The sequence below is a fragment of the Exophiala aquamarina genome (assembly GCF_000709125.1).
Source record: "Exophiala aquamarina CBS 119918 chromosome Unknown aczIA-supercont1.3, whole genome shotgun sequence".
NCBI classification, from domain to species: Eukaryota; Fungi; Ascomycota; class Eurotiomycetes; order Chaetothyriales; family Herpotrichiellaceae; genus Exophiala; species Exophiala aquamarina.
Window position 1 is genome coordinate 3,052,085 of NW_013550585.1, and position 13,473 is coordinate 3,065,557.

Sequence of the window (13,473 nt, forward strand, 5' to 3'; positions counted from 1 at the left end):
GGGACCTACTTTTTGGCATTGTCATGAACTAAGGGGTTGAAGATCTGATCACCACGGACACCATAGGACTTGCGAGACACTCGAATAGCCACACAGGGACCGGGGCTGTCTGGCACAGTCTCGCTGAGACCTTTGATCAACGCACCCTTGACGACGGCAGTCCAACCCTCGACCGGCTGAATGACTTCGATCTTGTTGCCTACAACTTCTATGATATAGGCTCGAAGATATGAAGATTGCCCGAGACCACCAACGAGTATAACGGCCTTTGCTTGCTTTGTCTGTTTGAGTTGAGAGGTAGCAAGAGTGATGATGGAATAAATGACGGGCTCGAACAAGGATTTCATCTTTCCTCTGCTGACCGTCAGTCTTCCTCGCTTGATGCCCTTTTCCGGCCTGTCGACCAATCCCCTAACTCTGATCATAACGGACTCTTCTTCCCCTCTGAATTTGCGCTTGACGGAGGTCTCAAAATCCCGGAGAGCTTCGTCGATAGTGTCATCGTCGTAACCTTCTGCGTCGGAGATGTCTTCTTCCAGAACTCGCCCGAAGATGCAATTCAAGAAGGTTGAGCCGCATGCATGGCCGCTACCCGGGACTGCCTCTCGAACTTTGAGCAATGGCTGAAGTTCGACTATGGAGTATGAGATCAGATCAACCATACCACCTCCTGCATCGCACAACACAAATGAATCTCCAGGAGAGGGGATGTGGTGATCCATCGAGCTTAGAGCAAATACAACTGCATCCTTAGGTTCCAAAATAATCCGAATATCATTACCCATACCAGCATCAACACCACATCTCTGGGCGCGGGCTTTGGCAGCATCATCACAGATTGCTGGAACTGTTATAATGAATCGTAATGGGGTTGAATTGACGACACCTTCGCCCAGTTTCAATTTGAGTACGTGGAGAGTGTGCTCTCGCAGGCAACGGAGGCACATAGTTGCAAGGAGTACTGGACTATTGGCACCCCCATAAGCTGGCGGAAGGGCTTTGGGATCGGGATAGTGGACACTCAAGTATGAGACCGCCTTCTCATGTTCGGGGTCCAGGCCTAACTTGAACCACTGATAACGCTGTTCGTCTTCCGGAATCTGGAATCCCCATCGTACCGTGCCATCGGAGAAGCACAACTCAGTTGGTGCTTTCTCGCTTGTTTGCCCCTCAAGGGAGCCCTCAGTGTTGGGCCATTGCACGATGGTAATCTGTTGATTGGGCTGAAGAGACCTCAGTGATTTGCTGGGAAGGATAGCTGCTGACAGTGATCAAGATGGAGACTTACTTGAGCAGTTTGGGCCCATGCAACCCCAGAAAAGGTTGTTCCAATATCAACTGCAACTATGATAGAGCGCTCCCGTGCCCCGTCAGAGGCATTGGACGCAAGTTTGAGGGTCATATCTGCTGGAGTACTCTAATCGAGATTCGCAGGATCGCAGAGGTCGATGGATGCTGAGTGAGAGAATTGGAAAAGGAAAATATCTGCGTGAGATTGGGGCTGTAGGCAGGACCTCTCTTTGCGACAGATCAAGTGAAATGAAATAGCGAGACGCAAATTGAAGGTCAAGTGAATGCGAATGTGAATGATAACAAGCAAGAACACAAAATCACTGCCTCACCTCGCACCTTCCCTTCGATCTTGGGCTCCTACCTCGCCTTGCTTGTGATATTAATCAACTCTCCACCACTCACCCTATCATCGCATTTCGTACCTGTTCCTCTCTCCTATCTCGGCCTTATCCCAATAAATTGGCGATGGTCTACGGTTACCTTTGGCAGCAGATTGACTGGATGCTGCGTCCAGACCCATCGACCAGACAAAACCAGCCTCGGGATGGCCATATTGCGAGATATCTCGACCTAACCATATCTCAAGATCCAAGTATGATTCCTTTACCCAGATTCAGCTGCCAAGCCAGCTGACCGAGTGTGTGATTGGAAAAATACGCCCGGAACCATGCGTCTCACTGGAGAGGCTTTAAACAGCTACCATGTTATTGACAGCAGAACAGGGCTTCCATTGCGTCCCTCTGCGAAGGTTGTCCCAGATCGTGAGAGAGGAGTAGGAGAGATCTTGTTTCTTGTTTTCTCGGTTTGGAACGGATTGGCACGAAGGCGAAGGCAGCTGCCAGGCTCTGCAAGCCAACAGTTGTTGTCAACTTTGAGCATGACGTGTATGCAGGCGGCCAGCGCAAGGGAGCAGGCGTCTAGTTACAGTATGCGCCGAAGATTTTCGCTCAACGAACGCTTCCTCAGCCATGGTTGAGCAGAAGTTGTGGCATGGTAGGATGCGAGTGTGATAGAGTATGGTCCGCAGCAGAAATGTATTCAGGGATGTATCTTTCCAGCTCAGAGTAAACTCGCAAGGAGTTTCTGTCGCTTCTCAGGGGCAACAAGGACATAGGAGTGAAGGAAGCTGCCTTTCGGCCTTACAGGATATGTAAATAGAAGCTGATCATAGACTGCGACAGCAGTTAGTCTCAGCCAAACTATGACTGTCTCCTGCCAGTGCTTGAATCAACTCCGTTCATGGCCTTCCTACCTTGGTATCTATTGATATGAGCATGCACGAGGAGTGAGAAGAAGTTGAGTTTGTATGCCAGAAGGTTCCTTGGCAAATTACAGGCTAAACCTAATTGGGTGTATGTATAGATTTCAAATGTGTGAGCCGTCGCCACTAATTCCTGTCGCACCCCATCTACCAGATCCGATCTTTGAAACAATCATACGATAGTAACAGCAAACAACAATGTCTAAAACTGCAACGTAAGCCCTCATTCTCTTCAACCCTTTAAAGAGCAACGTTCTCTGCCGATGTCAGTTTCACCAAGAAGCGTGCTAACCAACATCTCGACGAACAGCCGCCCCGACTGGGCCGATGATGTCTCAGACTCCGAACAATTCGACTCCTCCTCTCTACCTGCACCCGTCACGACAGTCAACAAAGATGGCACCAAGACGACGATCTCGTACCGAATCGACGACCAAGGTCGCAAAGTGAAAACCACCCGCAAAACCCGGACGACAGTGCACAAGGAAAAAGTGAACCCGGTGGTGGCGGAGCGACGAAACTGGGCGAAATTCGGGCTCGAGAAGGGCAAATCGAAAGGGCCGCAGCCAGACACCACCACCGTTGGAGAGAACATCGTCTTCCGACCCAGCAGAGACTGGAAGAACGTGCAGGCCGACGAGGCCAAGGCCGGCGGCGGCAAGGCAGAGGAAAAGAGTCTGAAGGAGCAGCTGCGCGACAAGAAGGTCAAGTGCCGTATTTGCCAGGGCGAGCATTTCACCGCCAGATGTCCCTTCAAGGATACCATGGCCCCCGCTGACGACGGCACCACCCCCGTCAACGATCCCATGGCCGAGGACGAGGACGGTGGCAAGGCTGCTGGTGGCCTCGGCGTCGGCGGCAGCAGTTACGTCCCGCCCCATCTCCGAAAAGGCGGCGCGCAGGCGGCTGGTGAACGTATGGGTGGAAAATACGAGAGGGATGACCTTGCTACGCTGCGTGTCACGAATGTGAGTCCCCTTCTGTTTTCTTGTTTCTTTCCCTGCTTTAGTTTTCCTTCTCTGTCCACTGGTTGTCCCGCCGTTATATTCTATTTTGGGGCCCTGTAGAATGCTGACCTGTTTTTCTTCTTTCTGTTACAGGTGTCCGAGATGGCAGAAGAACAGGAACTGCGCGATCTTTTCGAACGGTTTGGCCGTGTCACGAGAGTGTTCCTGGCTAAGGATAGAGACACGGGCCGTGCCAAGGGTTTTGCTTTTATCTCTTTCGTTGATCGGTCGGACGCCGCAAGGGCATGTGAGAAGATGGATGGTTGGGGCTACAGGCACCTGATTCTCAGGGTGGAATTCGCAAAGAGGACCACCTGAGTGAGGCAGACGACGTATGAACAGACGACGACGCACGTGACATGATGAACCCCTCCACTGATTGCTCCTTCTAGCATGGCCCGGTGGTACAGACTGTACCATCTGGAGATGGAATTCTCTTATTACTCAGGAGAAGTACACTTTCTTGCGTTCATACACGAGAGACATATCTTGACGGATTCTGGGAGAGACTCAGCGCCGGCTCAGCATCATCCAAGAGCCTTTGGAAGCAAATAAGACCATACTGTTTCCTCCTCACTGCAACGGGGTGGAAACAATGCAATTGTAACTATTGTTCTCGGGTTATTTAAGGTCCAGATGCTCTTTTGGCTGGCTCAATCCCCTGCCGCTCAATAAATGCCCCTACATGAGACTCGATACTGTGTGATATGCTATCACGGGTTGAGCGACGCTGCTAGATTCGCGGCACATAGATCGTAGTAGCCCAAGGTTCATCAGTTCTGGAAGATCGTGAGAGAACGAGGGAAGGGCAAATCCGACTGACCGCTTCGAACAGGAAGCAGTATTGTCCATGGCGTCTCAGTGGCTCGAATGACTCTCACAGCCTGAGCTTCATACGAACATGATCCTCGTAGACTGGACCACGAATATCTCTGCCTGCAGCCAGGTGGCCCGCCACGAAAGCCCTGATGAAAACACGTCATTGACATCGCACGGAGGTCGATGAGGTTTCTTCGGGGTCTGCGAACATATTGCAGTAGTAAGGTCAAGAAAGCTGGGAACGAAGAAACATGGCATATGGGAGGGAGGTGCCAGGATTATCTTTGACATTGGGCCAGATCAAAACCGCTCGATGGGGCAAAGTAATCCAGGAATGCTAATACTCGAAAGGCATTGGACGGCATATTCGATATATTCGCGGACTGGAGATCAAGCATTGCGCGATATCCACGGCCTGCCTTGGGCCTGCACCTGTGCAACCCCGGACGTGCGGTTGAGACAACACGGAGAGCATTGCGTGGCCAGCTTGGCCCTGCTTACCATAATGTGCCCGCCTTTGGTTCAGAGATCACAAAGCGAGACAAAATGCAAAAGAGAGCCAGTGCGGACCCCCGGAGAGGTTCCAAATCAGGAAGAAGTGGATTCTGGGGTTCTTGGGACAACGTGATCGAGCAATGGGAGGCTGGGCCGGCATCATGTTCTGGTGGCCTTTCCTGGGCCACAGAGAGCCACCGCAATAGTCGGACCAACATCAGACGTAAGACGAACTGTTGGCCCAAGCTGCGAAACAGGCAGTTGCGGTGCAACCTGTCAAAGTCTCGGGATTTGTCAAATCAGTAGAGCGTTAAGAAGTGGGTAGGCGCCTGAGTAAATTGGGAGTGGAAGTCGATGCCGGGAGAAGCGCCCAACATGGATGATTGTTCTCGCAAACACAGTTGCGGTGAGCCTCAGTGTAAGCATGGATCGGGCCATCATCTCAATCGCCCTGCATTGTGCAAGCAGCCATGTATATCGTGTGTGGACACCGACCCTGGCAGCCACAAGAAATGATGATGGGGCGCCGCTGTGGGCAAGCCTGACCGGCCGGAAACTGTGACTGGAGCTGGGCAAGATGAGCAATTAGCAGAACAAGCGGATCCTCTACTGCCGGCGGGCAACAAGACTGTGGTTTCCTTTGTCACCCTGGACCAGCCGATGATCCCGGTGAACAGGATCTGACCAAGAAAGTGCTTCACGCCACGTTCGAGGAGTTGAAAATAATGGAGGTGGGGCAGGAATGACTGACTGACCGTCTGACTGAGCAAAGAGTAAACAGCTGAGAATGTGGATGGAACCGAGACGGTGATTGAAGCTGTAGCTCCTTCAATTTCCAGAATGAATGGTTGTCGTGTTGATGAAAGGCGGGGATTATGTAGATACCAGGGCAGATGGAAGATGTACTCGGTACCGATTCCGGGGCGGTTGACAGGCGGAAAGAGCAGTCGAGTGGTAGTCCTTGGTACATAAGGGTACTTACCCGAAATAGTGGTATGTATACCGCAGTGTGCTGACACTCACACCTTCCTCCACACAATCTGCGTCGCAAGCCCACCTTTGCCCGTCGCTCTTTCCCTTTGCAACTTCCAAGCTTGAGTCCATCTGCTCCTGCCAAACCAGTGGCAGTCTCACCCGTTCCAAATCCAGCCTCATCTCACCTCCTGATCGTCAATCTCAGTCTCATCACCACCATCACCACCAGCCATCATCAGGCAGCCAGCCCACGAACTGTCCACTCATTTTCTGTTCTCCAGCACCCTCTACCACATCCCATTCGCGCCAACTTGCTCCTTTTTCGGCAGTCCTTCACCATTTGGAAGCAACCAATGGATTGGCACATTTAGAAACCATCATGCCGCTATTTTCCGCGTATGTGCACAACATACTTGCATGCAAGTGGCAACCAGGCTTCGGCCCGTAGGCCCATTCTGAATGGACCAATCAATTCCAGCCGCTCCCCCTCCTTGGCTGTCGTCTAGCCTACTCTTTTGGGATTTCCAAATCAGAGATGCTTTGTACACGGCCAGGTCTAGCCTGTCATCAGAGCCGGTATTGATCTTCATCGAGTCGATGTGCCATGCCCCATCGAGGCCTCCCAGCGAGAGACGCAGCATCGCTTTGCCCAAAAGTCTATTGACAACAAAGGAGTGTTGTGCGGCTTGTATGCCTTCATGCCCACAGCCCCTGGCATGTCTTCGGCTATCCATACCTAGCTTTGGGACCCGCCAATCGGAATGTTCCTCTTCTACCTGGTCGCTACCGGTTTAAATTGCCCCTGTTCACCGACTTCGATTTCTAGCCAATATGTCTCTGGACTGGATGACGCTTCCCATCGTTTGTTTCCAAGGCGGCTGCCGATCAGGACTCGAGCACATGGGTTGTGGCCTTGATTTCTATTTGGGCTCAGACATGAAAATTGTTCGAGAAGTATTCCGTGGCTTCAGATTTCGACGTTGAGGTGCAGTCGGCCGCTTGACTCAGGCTCTACGCCTCCATTCTGCCATTACCGGAGGCGGACTACCGTGATGGATGAGGCTATCTATTCAGAACAGTGCAAACAAAGCCCGTCTTTGAAGGTGGGTCCGATGTCACAACCGTTCTTCTGTGCCCCAGGTGTGAACTCACTTCCTCTAAGCCCCGTGCGCAACGTTCAAATCTCCCTGGAGGCCATCTCCATCACTCTCTGGTCAGTAAGTTATGGAGGCCAGCTGAAACAGGCTTTTGGGAGGTCTGTGCTTGAATGATCTCTTTGTTCCTGCGTCGCCCCAAAAGATGTGCATCCTCCAAAAGTCCCATACCAGCACGGCGAGCGCAATGATACGATGGCCAAGCCATTATTGTGGCAATTTTTAGCCTGATACCAGGGCTGCTGAAGAAGGCCGCCTGCAGCACAGTTGGGCGGTCCAAAGCTAAGAAAATGAGGTCTCGGATATTCATTGGCTTCTTATATGCAGCCTTCCATCAAATGGTCCTTGACAACAACGTCTGCTTATTCCCACGCCCTCACCGAATAGTGCCAGCCAAATGCCAGATCTCGAAACCATGGTGATGGCTGAGCTAGTCATTTCTACATTCGCTCAAGACGTTCCGAGTTGCAATTCCAGCCTAATCAACGGGGCCAGGAAACGACCAACACAGGTGTGGGACCCCTGCTGCTGTCTTTTGACCACCGCTCTCATGCTCATTTGAATGCCCTTCTTGCCAGCCTTGATCCCGTTATTGCCTCCAAAGTGCAGAAAAACCTCTTTCTGGTTGATTTGCTTTCCCACTCCTTGCTTTCTTCTCATGAGACTCTTTCTGGTGACCTCCTGTCAAGATTCTCCAATCCAGACAGCCACTCAGCTATTCATATCTATCAAGTCCTTCTTGGGCGCTGTGGAGTTTGACTTCAAGCATCCAAAGTTCGTACAGAAGGAGCCGCCTACCGGACTACATCCTAGATAGCAAGGCTCGGAAACTCGATGCGAAGTGGAAAAGGCGGTATCGCGAGATCGAGATTGAGGTACGTGACGACAAGAAGTGGTGAAGGTGGATAAAGCCGCAGCGTACATTTCTGCTAGCCCTTGCACCGTGGTCGATGGTGAGGCGGAGTGTGCTTCTCCATGAAACCCTCACTGACCAAAGGTGGTGCATAGATCACAATTCCATCGTCGATAAAAATCTCGCTAGGTCAGTGAGAAAGTCACTGTTAAAGCTGCTCTGTTGATCTACCTTGGGAGCCCACTGCATGAGACATCACCTGCGATCACATCACCTGCGATCACATCACCTGTGAAATCGACCTATGCTAATCTTCAACAGAGCTCCTTCACCCTGGTGGCTTGGTGGAGAAGCAACTTTGCCCTGACTAGGCTTGCGATTGGTAGTCCGGTATTGGATTTTGCAGAACCCCAGCCACGCAAAGCTAAGGCTTGCTGCTTGGGCAGCGGCTCCCAATCACATTCTAACTGTCTTTTGGCTAGCCGAAGACCCGGAATCCCTCGATCCACGAGTGCCATTCTGCAGAGCTACAAGCCTTTGGGGACGGACCGAGGATTGTTCGGCTTGAAGAAAGTCTAAATCTCCCTGTGCTGATTCAGCCTTGTCAATGATCAGTTCAGAGTAATGGCGACTCACAGCATGGATCCTAGTATGTATTCTGTTGAGCAGCATTCTTTGCACGATCCTCTATGATTCCTTGTTCCGCATCCATTCTCAATTTTGAGCTTGGTACACCGCACATTGGCTCTACAAGTTAACACTAATATGCTGTATGCGGATGAGCTGCCAATCTTACGGCCATTGTGCATCTGTTCTGCGCCGCGCTTGCCGCGTACATTACCTGGACCAGGATCCCCGCCTGTGACACCTGCCTTCCGAATTGGTGTTCAAATGGCAATTGCTCACGGGGTACCCCCCCTCTGCCCAGCCGAAATGCACGATCTTGTGCCAGGCCTCTCTCTCTTTTATCAAATCCTCACTTTGAATCTGAATCTGTTTCTATTGTTACTGGCTAACAGCTCTACGTGCAGCATTGCTTCAGCATTCTACCCCATTCGAGTTTCCGATTCCATCAGAATCCAAATATCTCGGTCAGGAGCGTCCGTATTCAAATCATCAGTACTCTGCCAATGACTATCCATTCTCGAGTCGTAGACCGAATGGCGGTTTGACGAATGATCAAGCAGGAACAAATGTAGCGGTGCCAGCAAACAGCGCCATTGAATTTGCTGGTAGTTCACTATTGAATGAGACACCATCGTAAGTATCCAACTACCCTTTCCCTCCTTTGGTCTACTCAGCCTTCGAATACACCCAATAAGGTTTTAACGCCGGGTGTCCAGCTGGTACAAGATGGCGCGACCTTGAAGTTGGGCATCAGCTTTGCCCCTCTCTTGAGATCTTGTAAAACTGTGGAAAGCACCGCGCTTTGGACTGTTTCTCCACAAGCAGCTTGATCTGCTCTCTACATGATCCTAGAGTTGCACTTGCACGGTTTCACATATCACCCCTACACTATTGCTTCAGCAAATTCTCTGATCGCTAACCTATGAAATGAGGACCACAGGTATCACTCAAACTCTCAGCTGCTTTTGAGTCCACCTGATTCTACTAGCGGCTCAGGAATTGCAAGTGGTCTGCCGACATCTTCCTCCAGCGTGTATGCGGTACTTCCAAAGCCGTTCCCCAGCCATGTAGCCTCGGTGGACCATTTTTCGAGCGCAACCCCGTGGACTGGATCATCGATAACTGGCATGGAACGTCCTCGATAGTATGTTTTCTTTCCTTGATGATTTATTGATACCTTCCTCTGAATGGATGCTAAGATTTGCTGCATAGTCAACCTTTGTCGCCTCCCCTAACTACTCACTACACCACGGCTAGTGGCATTGGACCACTTGTCCCCGGCAGACCGATGGTGGAGAGATTGTCACAATATCAACCAGCGCAGTCGATCAGCCCAGGCATATTTCAGCAACATTCAACCCGGTATACACCTGCCACATTCCACCGAAACGGCATAGGTCATCCGTATCCTGTGTCTGAACACGCATTTCCAGGGCAGATGTCGTCGTCATTCCATGAGAACACACCCAGGGCCTCGCAGGAGGGTCCACTATTTGGCGACACACATGTCATTTACCCAGTCATGAATGCTCATAATCAGCAATTGATGCCAGAAATCTCAGCGACCATCCAAAAGGGTTTTTTCCAAGTAGAACACAAGTGGACTTGCTACCGCCGCAATTATTTCGCAGTGGCTTGCTCGTTTAGTTTCAAGAGCCCATTGGCCGAAGGGCCGTACTACTTGAACAGAAATGGACAACGCGAAATGATCCATCAATTTGCGGTCTCAATTTCAGCCAAGACCGCGTCAGCTTCTAACGGAGAGAGTGAAACTCGCGGCCTTGTGCAACATACTCCCAAGCGCGATAAGGCTACGGAATCTGTGCCTGGAAGGCACCAGATATCTCCAATGCCTCATTCAAATGCCGGTAGCAACGGCGTCTATCATGGCTCCAGCTCCTTGTACCAAGGAGGACAGCACATTCCCTCTGCGATCATGAGCGCCTACATTGGATACGATAATGGCGCCGCCAACAGCGTTCCAACGAACCACACCTTTGAGAGAATCCAGTTTCAGAAGGCGACCGCTAACAATGGGAAGCGCCGCGCACAGCAGCAATATTTCCTGGTGGTTGTTGAGCTTTCCGCAAGTGTGGCAAGAGCCCGCGGGGACGAGTCTTGGGTTGTGATCGCAACTAAAGAGTCGGACCCAATGGTGGTGCGGGGTCGCTCTCCAGGCCACTACAAGGATAATGGGCGACGAGACAGCGAGTCAAATATGGATCCTGGCCGAGGAAGTGGCCCGGGAGGAGATGGAGCACCCGGAGGACTAGCCTTGCCTCCTTACGGAGGAGGGCATTCTAGCATGGATTGGCAATCGACCCAACGGCAGAGCGGTTCTTATGGTGCATCATATCGACAGGCCATGAAGACTGAGTTTTCACCGGCCAACACATTGGCAGGCACGCCAACAGAGGCGGAGCTGAGTCTCTCCGATTCTCAGACCGTCAAGTCGTCCTGCACCTTTTCCACCGAGCAATCTGTAATGACGCCACTTTCGGAAGCAAGTGACGAAGCCTTATTCAATCTCGATCATCACACGGAGAGCCGCAAGCGCCCGTACGAGGATGAGGATGAGGAGGATCAATTGCGATTCCATCATAATGCTCCATTTACTGACAGTATTTCTACTCTTGCAGACCTGTCAGCCACACCCTGGTCGAAGCTACTCTGTGCACCTTCCTGACCAACAGCCGCAAACGGTCATCGACATGAACTTGGAAACATCAGAATCAGAGAGGTGACCAACACTTTGAGGCATATTTCACGATTTTCTTGGAAGATATTTTGTTCTGCTTTACTTTGAGGGGAACACCACAGGTTCCGGCGACGATAGTGACGATCGTTCATTACCCTCTAGAGATACCCCAAGTCCATTGAGAAGGTGCACGGCGCAGAAAATCCTTTTGTGGGGTGACAAACCACAGAGTTCATTCGTTTTGAAATTACCTGGCAGCGCATATAGGTGCATGGAAAACAACCAATGGCTCAGAGGATGGAAAGCATCTGGGGTTCGATAGGTACGGAGTAACTAGGGACATTCAGCGAACATGGCAATTTCATGACCTGGCATTAAGGCATGGTGTGGGAGAAATACAGGGGACATGGGCAAGGCACGTACACGTAGGGGCTAGCACTAGCATGGTGAGTTTTACACAAGGGACGAATTCATCTTCGAAGGAGTAACCGCTTATGGCCCAGCCCGCACTGCATGACATGAAGTGATGACACTATGCACCCGGACGATACTTCTCGCATCGACACTACATAAATGACGGCCAGGATTGGAAGTGAGCGTCTTGATGGGTCTATCGTAGATGTGCGGATGGGCACGATTCGTATCAGATCGACAAGAGGTCTCACCACCCTCCGGTCTCTGCAGTTGTAAGGTGCACAAGTTTCGAGTAGGGAATGACTGAGATTCGCGGAATGCACCTGAAGGAATATGCTGGACTCTCCCTGACGTACGTGTTAAGGTTTGATGTTCCACGTTACTCAAGCCTTATACAACCATGCTCCTGTGCAATCGCTTCTACCAGAATATGGGGAGAATAAGAGAACCCGTAGCATGGTAGGCATGCATATTGCCAATGTGCAACCCTGATTTTCCAGCTGAAAGAGTCTGGCCTTCTTCTATTGACTGATGGCCACAGAAATTGACGATTGCACACTCAGGAAGACAAGGCATCTGTCTCTTCTTGTAAACAAGGACAAACCAGCACGCTACAGGTTAAAAATACTTGTTAGGTAGGCTCCTTTCCCCAAAATCAGACCTTGTAGGTTGCGAGAGATCCGGAGCGCGACCTTCCCTGAAGGTCAAAGTTAGGAAAGCCATCGTCGGGTGCGCCTAGGATGCAGCATGAGACTTGGATATCGACGGCACGGCGCAGGTCGTCGATAGGCTCCCGATCTCAAAACGGGCAACTTGAGAAAAACTGCAGCAGGTTAGACCACCGAATGGTGGTCTTACTATGTATGGAGTAGTTCTTGAGTCAATAGGTGCGCACCTCGCAACCGTCAAGGGCCGAGCCGATTTCGTTGGTCACTGTCACGGGTGGAGGGATTGTAGGCTCTCTCAGGTGCCTCGTATGAGCAACGGGATGTCCGTTCAAGGCACTTCGCCTGCCCAATTGACCTGTGACGCCAAAACTCTTTACACTTCTCGATCGATCTTTCCATTTTAGCGCTGACGCGTCCGGATCCTAGGTCACCTGTGGCCGAAGGATGTGCCCCTCCTGGCAATGTCATGGTAAAAGCCCTTTCGGAAATACAACTCGCCTCGTGGCTGGTCCATCACAGCTTCTGCATGGCTGGCGGCATTTTGGTCGTGTCGGGTGGCATCTTCGACATCTGCCCCGGACGAAGGTCCTGTCAATCAAATGGGACAGGGATACGAGTTCAGATCAAGGTATGATCGAGGCGTCCTCTATTGGCACAACTTAGGACTGGAAAACGTATCCGCTACTTGGTGAATACTTTCACAATCGGCCAGGTAGCGTGACCGACCTGCCTGCCTGCCTACCAGACCCTGGGACGAAAAGTACGTTGGAAAGCGAAAGCTCACTTACAGCTCTGCACGCACCGGAGGAGAAAGAGAGAAATCCTACTCACACCTACTGTTCTCGGTTGCGTCTCCTCCACCTGTGGCGTTGACTAGTGCGACTGTTTCTTGCTTTGAACAGGTGACCTCACGATGGACGGTGTTCAGTCGTCAAGGGGAGAACTCGCTAAGGCGGTCTATACGAGCATTGCACGCCATAGAGCAGAATGCATCACGTTGAATGCGTGTGGACGACGTTGCAAAAGACGCTCGGCTGCAAGGATCTTCGGTGCCAGTCCACTCCTACTGCCAAACTCTTTCGTGAGCGAGGGAGGGGTGGCCTGTGCAGGAGAACATCGGGTTACAGGTATGGCTACTCGGTGCTAGGCCCAAAAGAAGGGCTCCCTGAAGACAGTCCAGGCGCGCGATTTTCATCGTTTTGAGAAGGC

At 51.4% G+C, this 13,473-nt stretch overlaps 3 protein-coding genes across 3 annotated transcripts; 2 read left to right on the top strand and 1 right to left on the bottom strand.

The window, feature by feature from the left end:
* Positions 1-5: 5 nt before the first annotated feature.
* Positions 6-1,402, bottom strand: A1O9_04674 (uncharacterized protein; the record flags this gene model as incomplete). The annotated part of the gene is made up of 2 exons (XM_013406962.1): positions 6-1,223; positions 1,289-1,402. 2 exons carry the CDS (start codon positions 1,400-1,402, stop codon positions 6-8), a joined length of 1,332 nt encoding a protein of 443 aa, XP_013262416.1.
* Positions 1,403-2,817: 1,415 nt separating this feature from the next.
* Positions 2,818-3,879, top strand: A1O9_04675 (eukaryotic translation initiation factor 3 subunit G; the record flags this gene model as incomplete). Its single annotated transcript, XM_013406963.1, has 2 exons — positions 2,818-3,522; positions 3,655-3,879. 2 exons carry the CDS (start codon positions 2,818-2,820, stop codon positions 3,877-3,879), a joined length of 930 nt encoding a protein of 309 aa, XP_013262417.1.
* Positions 3,880-9,922: 6,043 nt separating this feature from the next.
* Positions 9,923-11,170, top strand: A1O9_04676 (uncharacterized protein; the record flags this gene model as incomplete). The annotated part of the gene is made up of 1 exon (XM_013406964.1): positions 9,923-11,170. One exon carries the CDS (start codon positions 9,923-9,925, stop codon positions 11,168-11,170), a length of 1,248 nt encoding a protein of 415 aa, XP_013262418.1.
* Between the last annotated feature and the right edge of the window lie 2,303 nt (positions 11,171-13,473).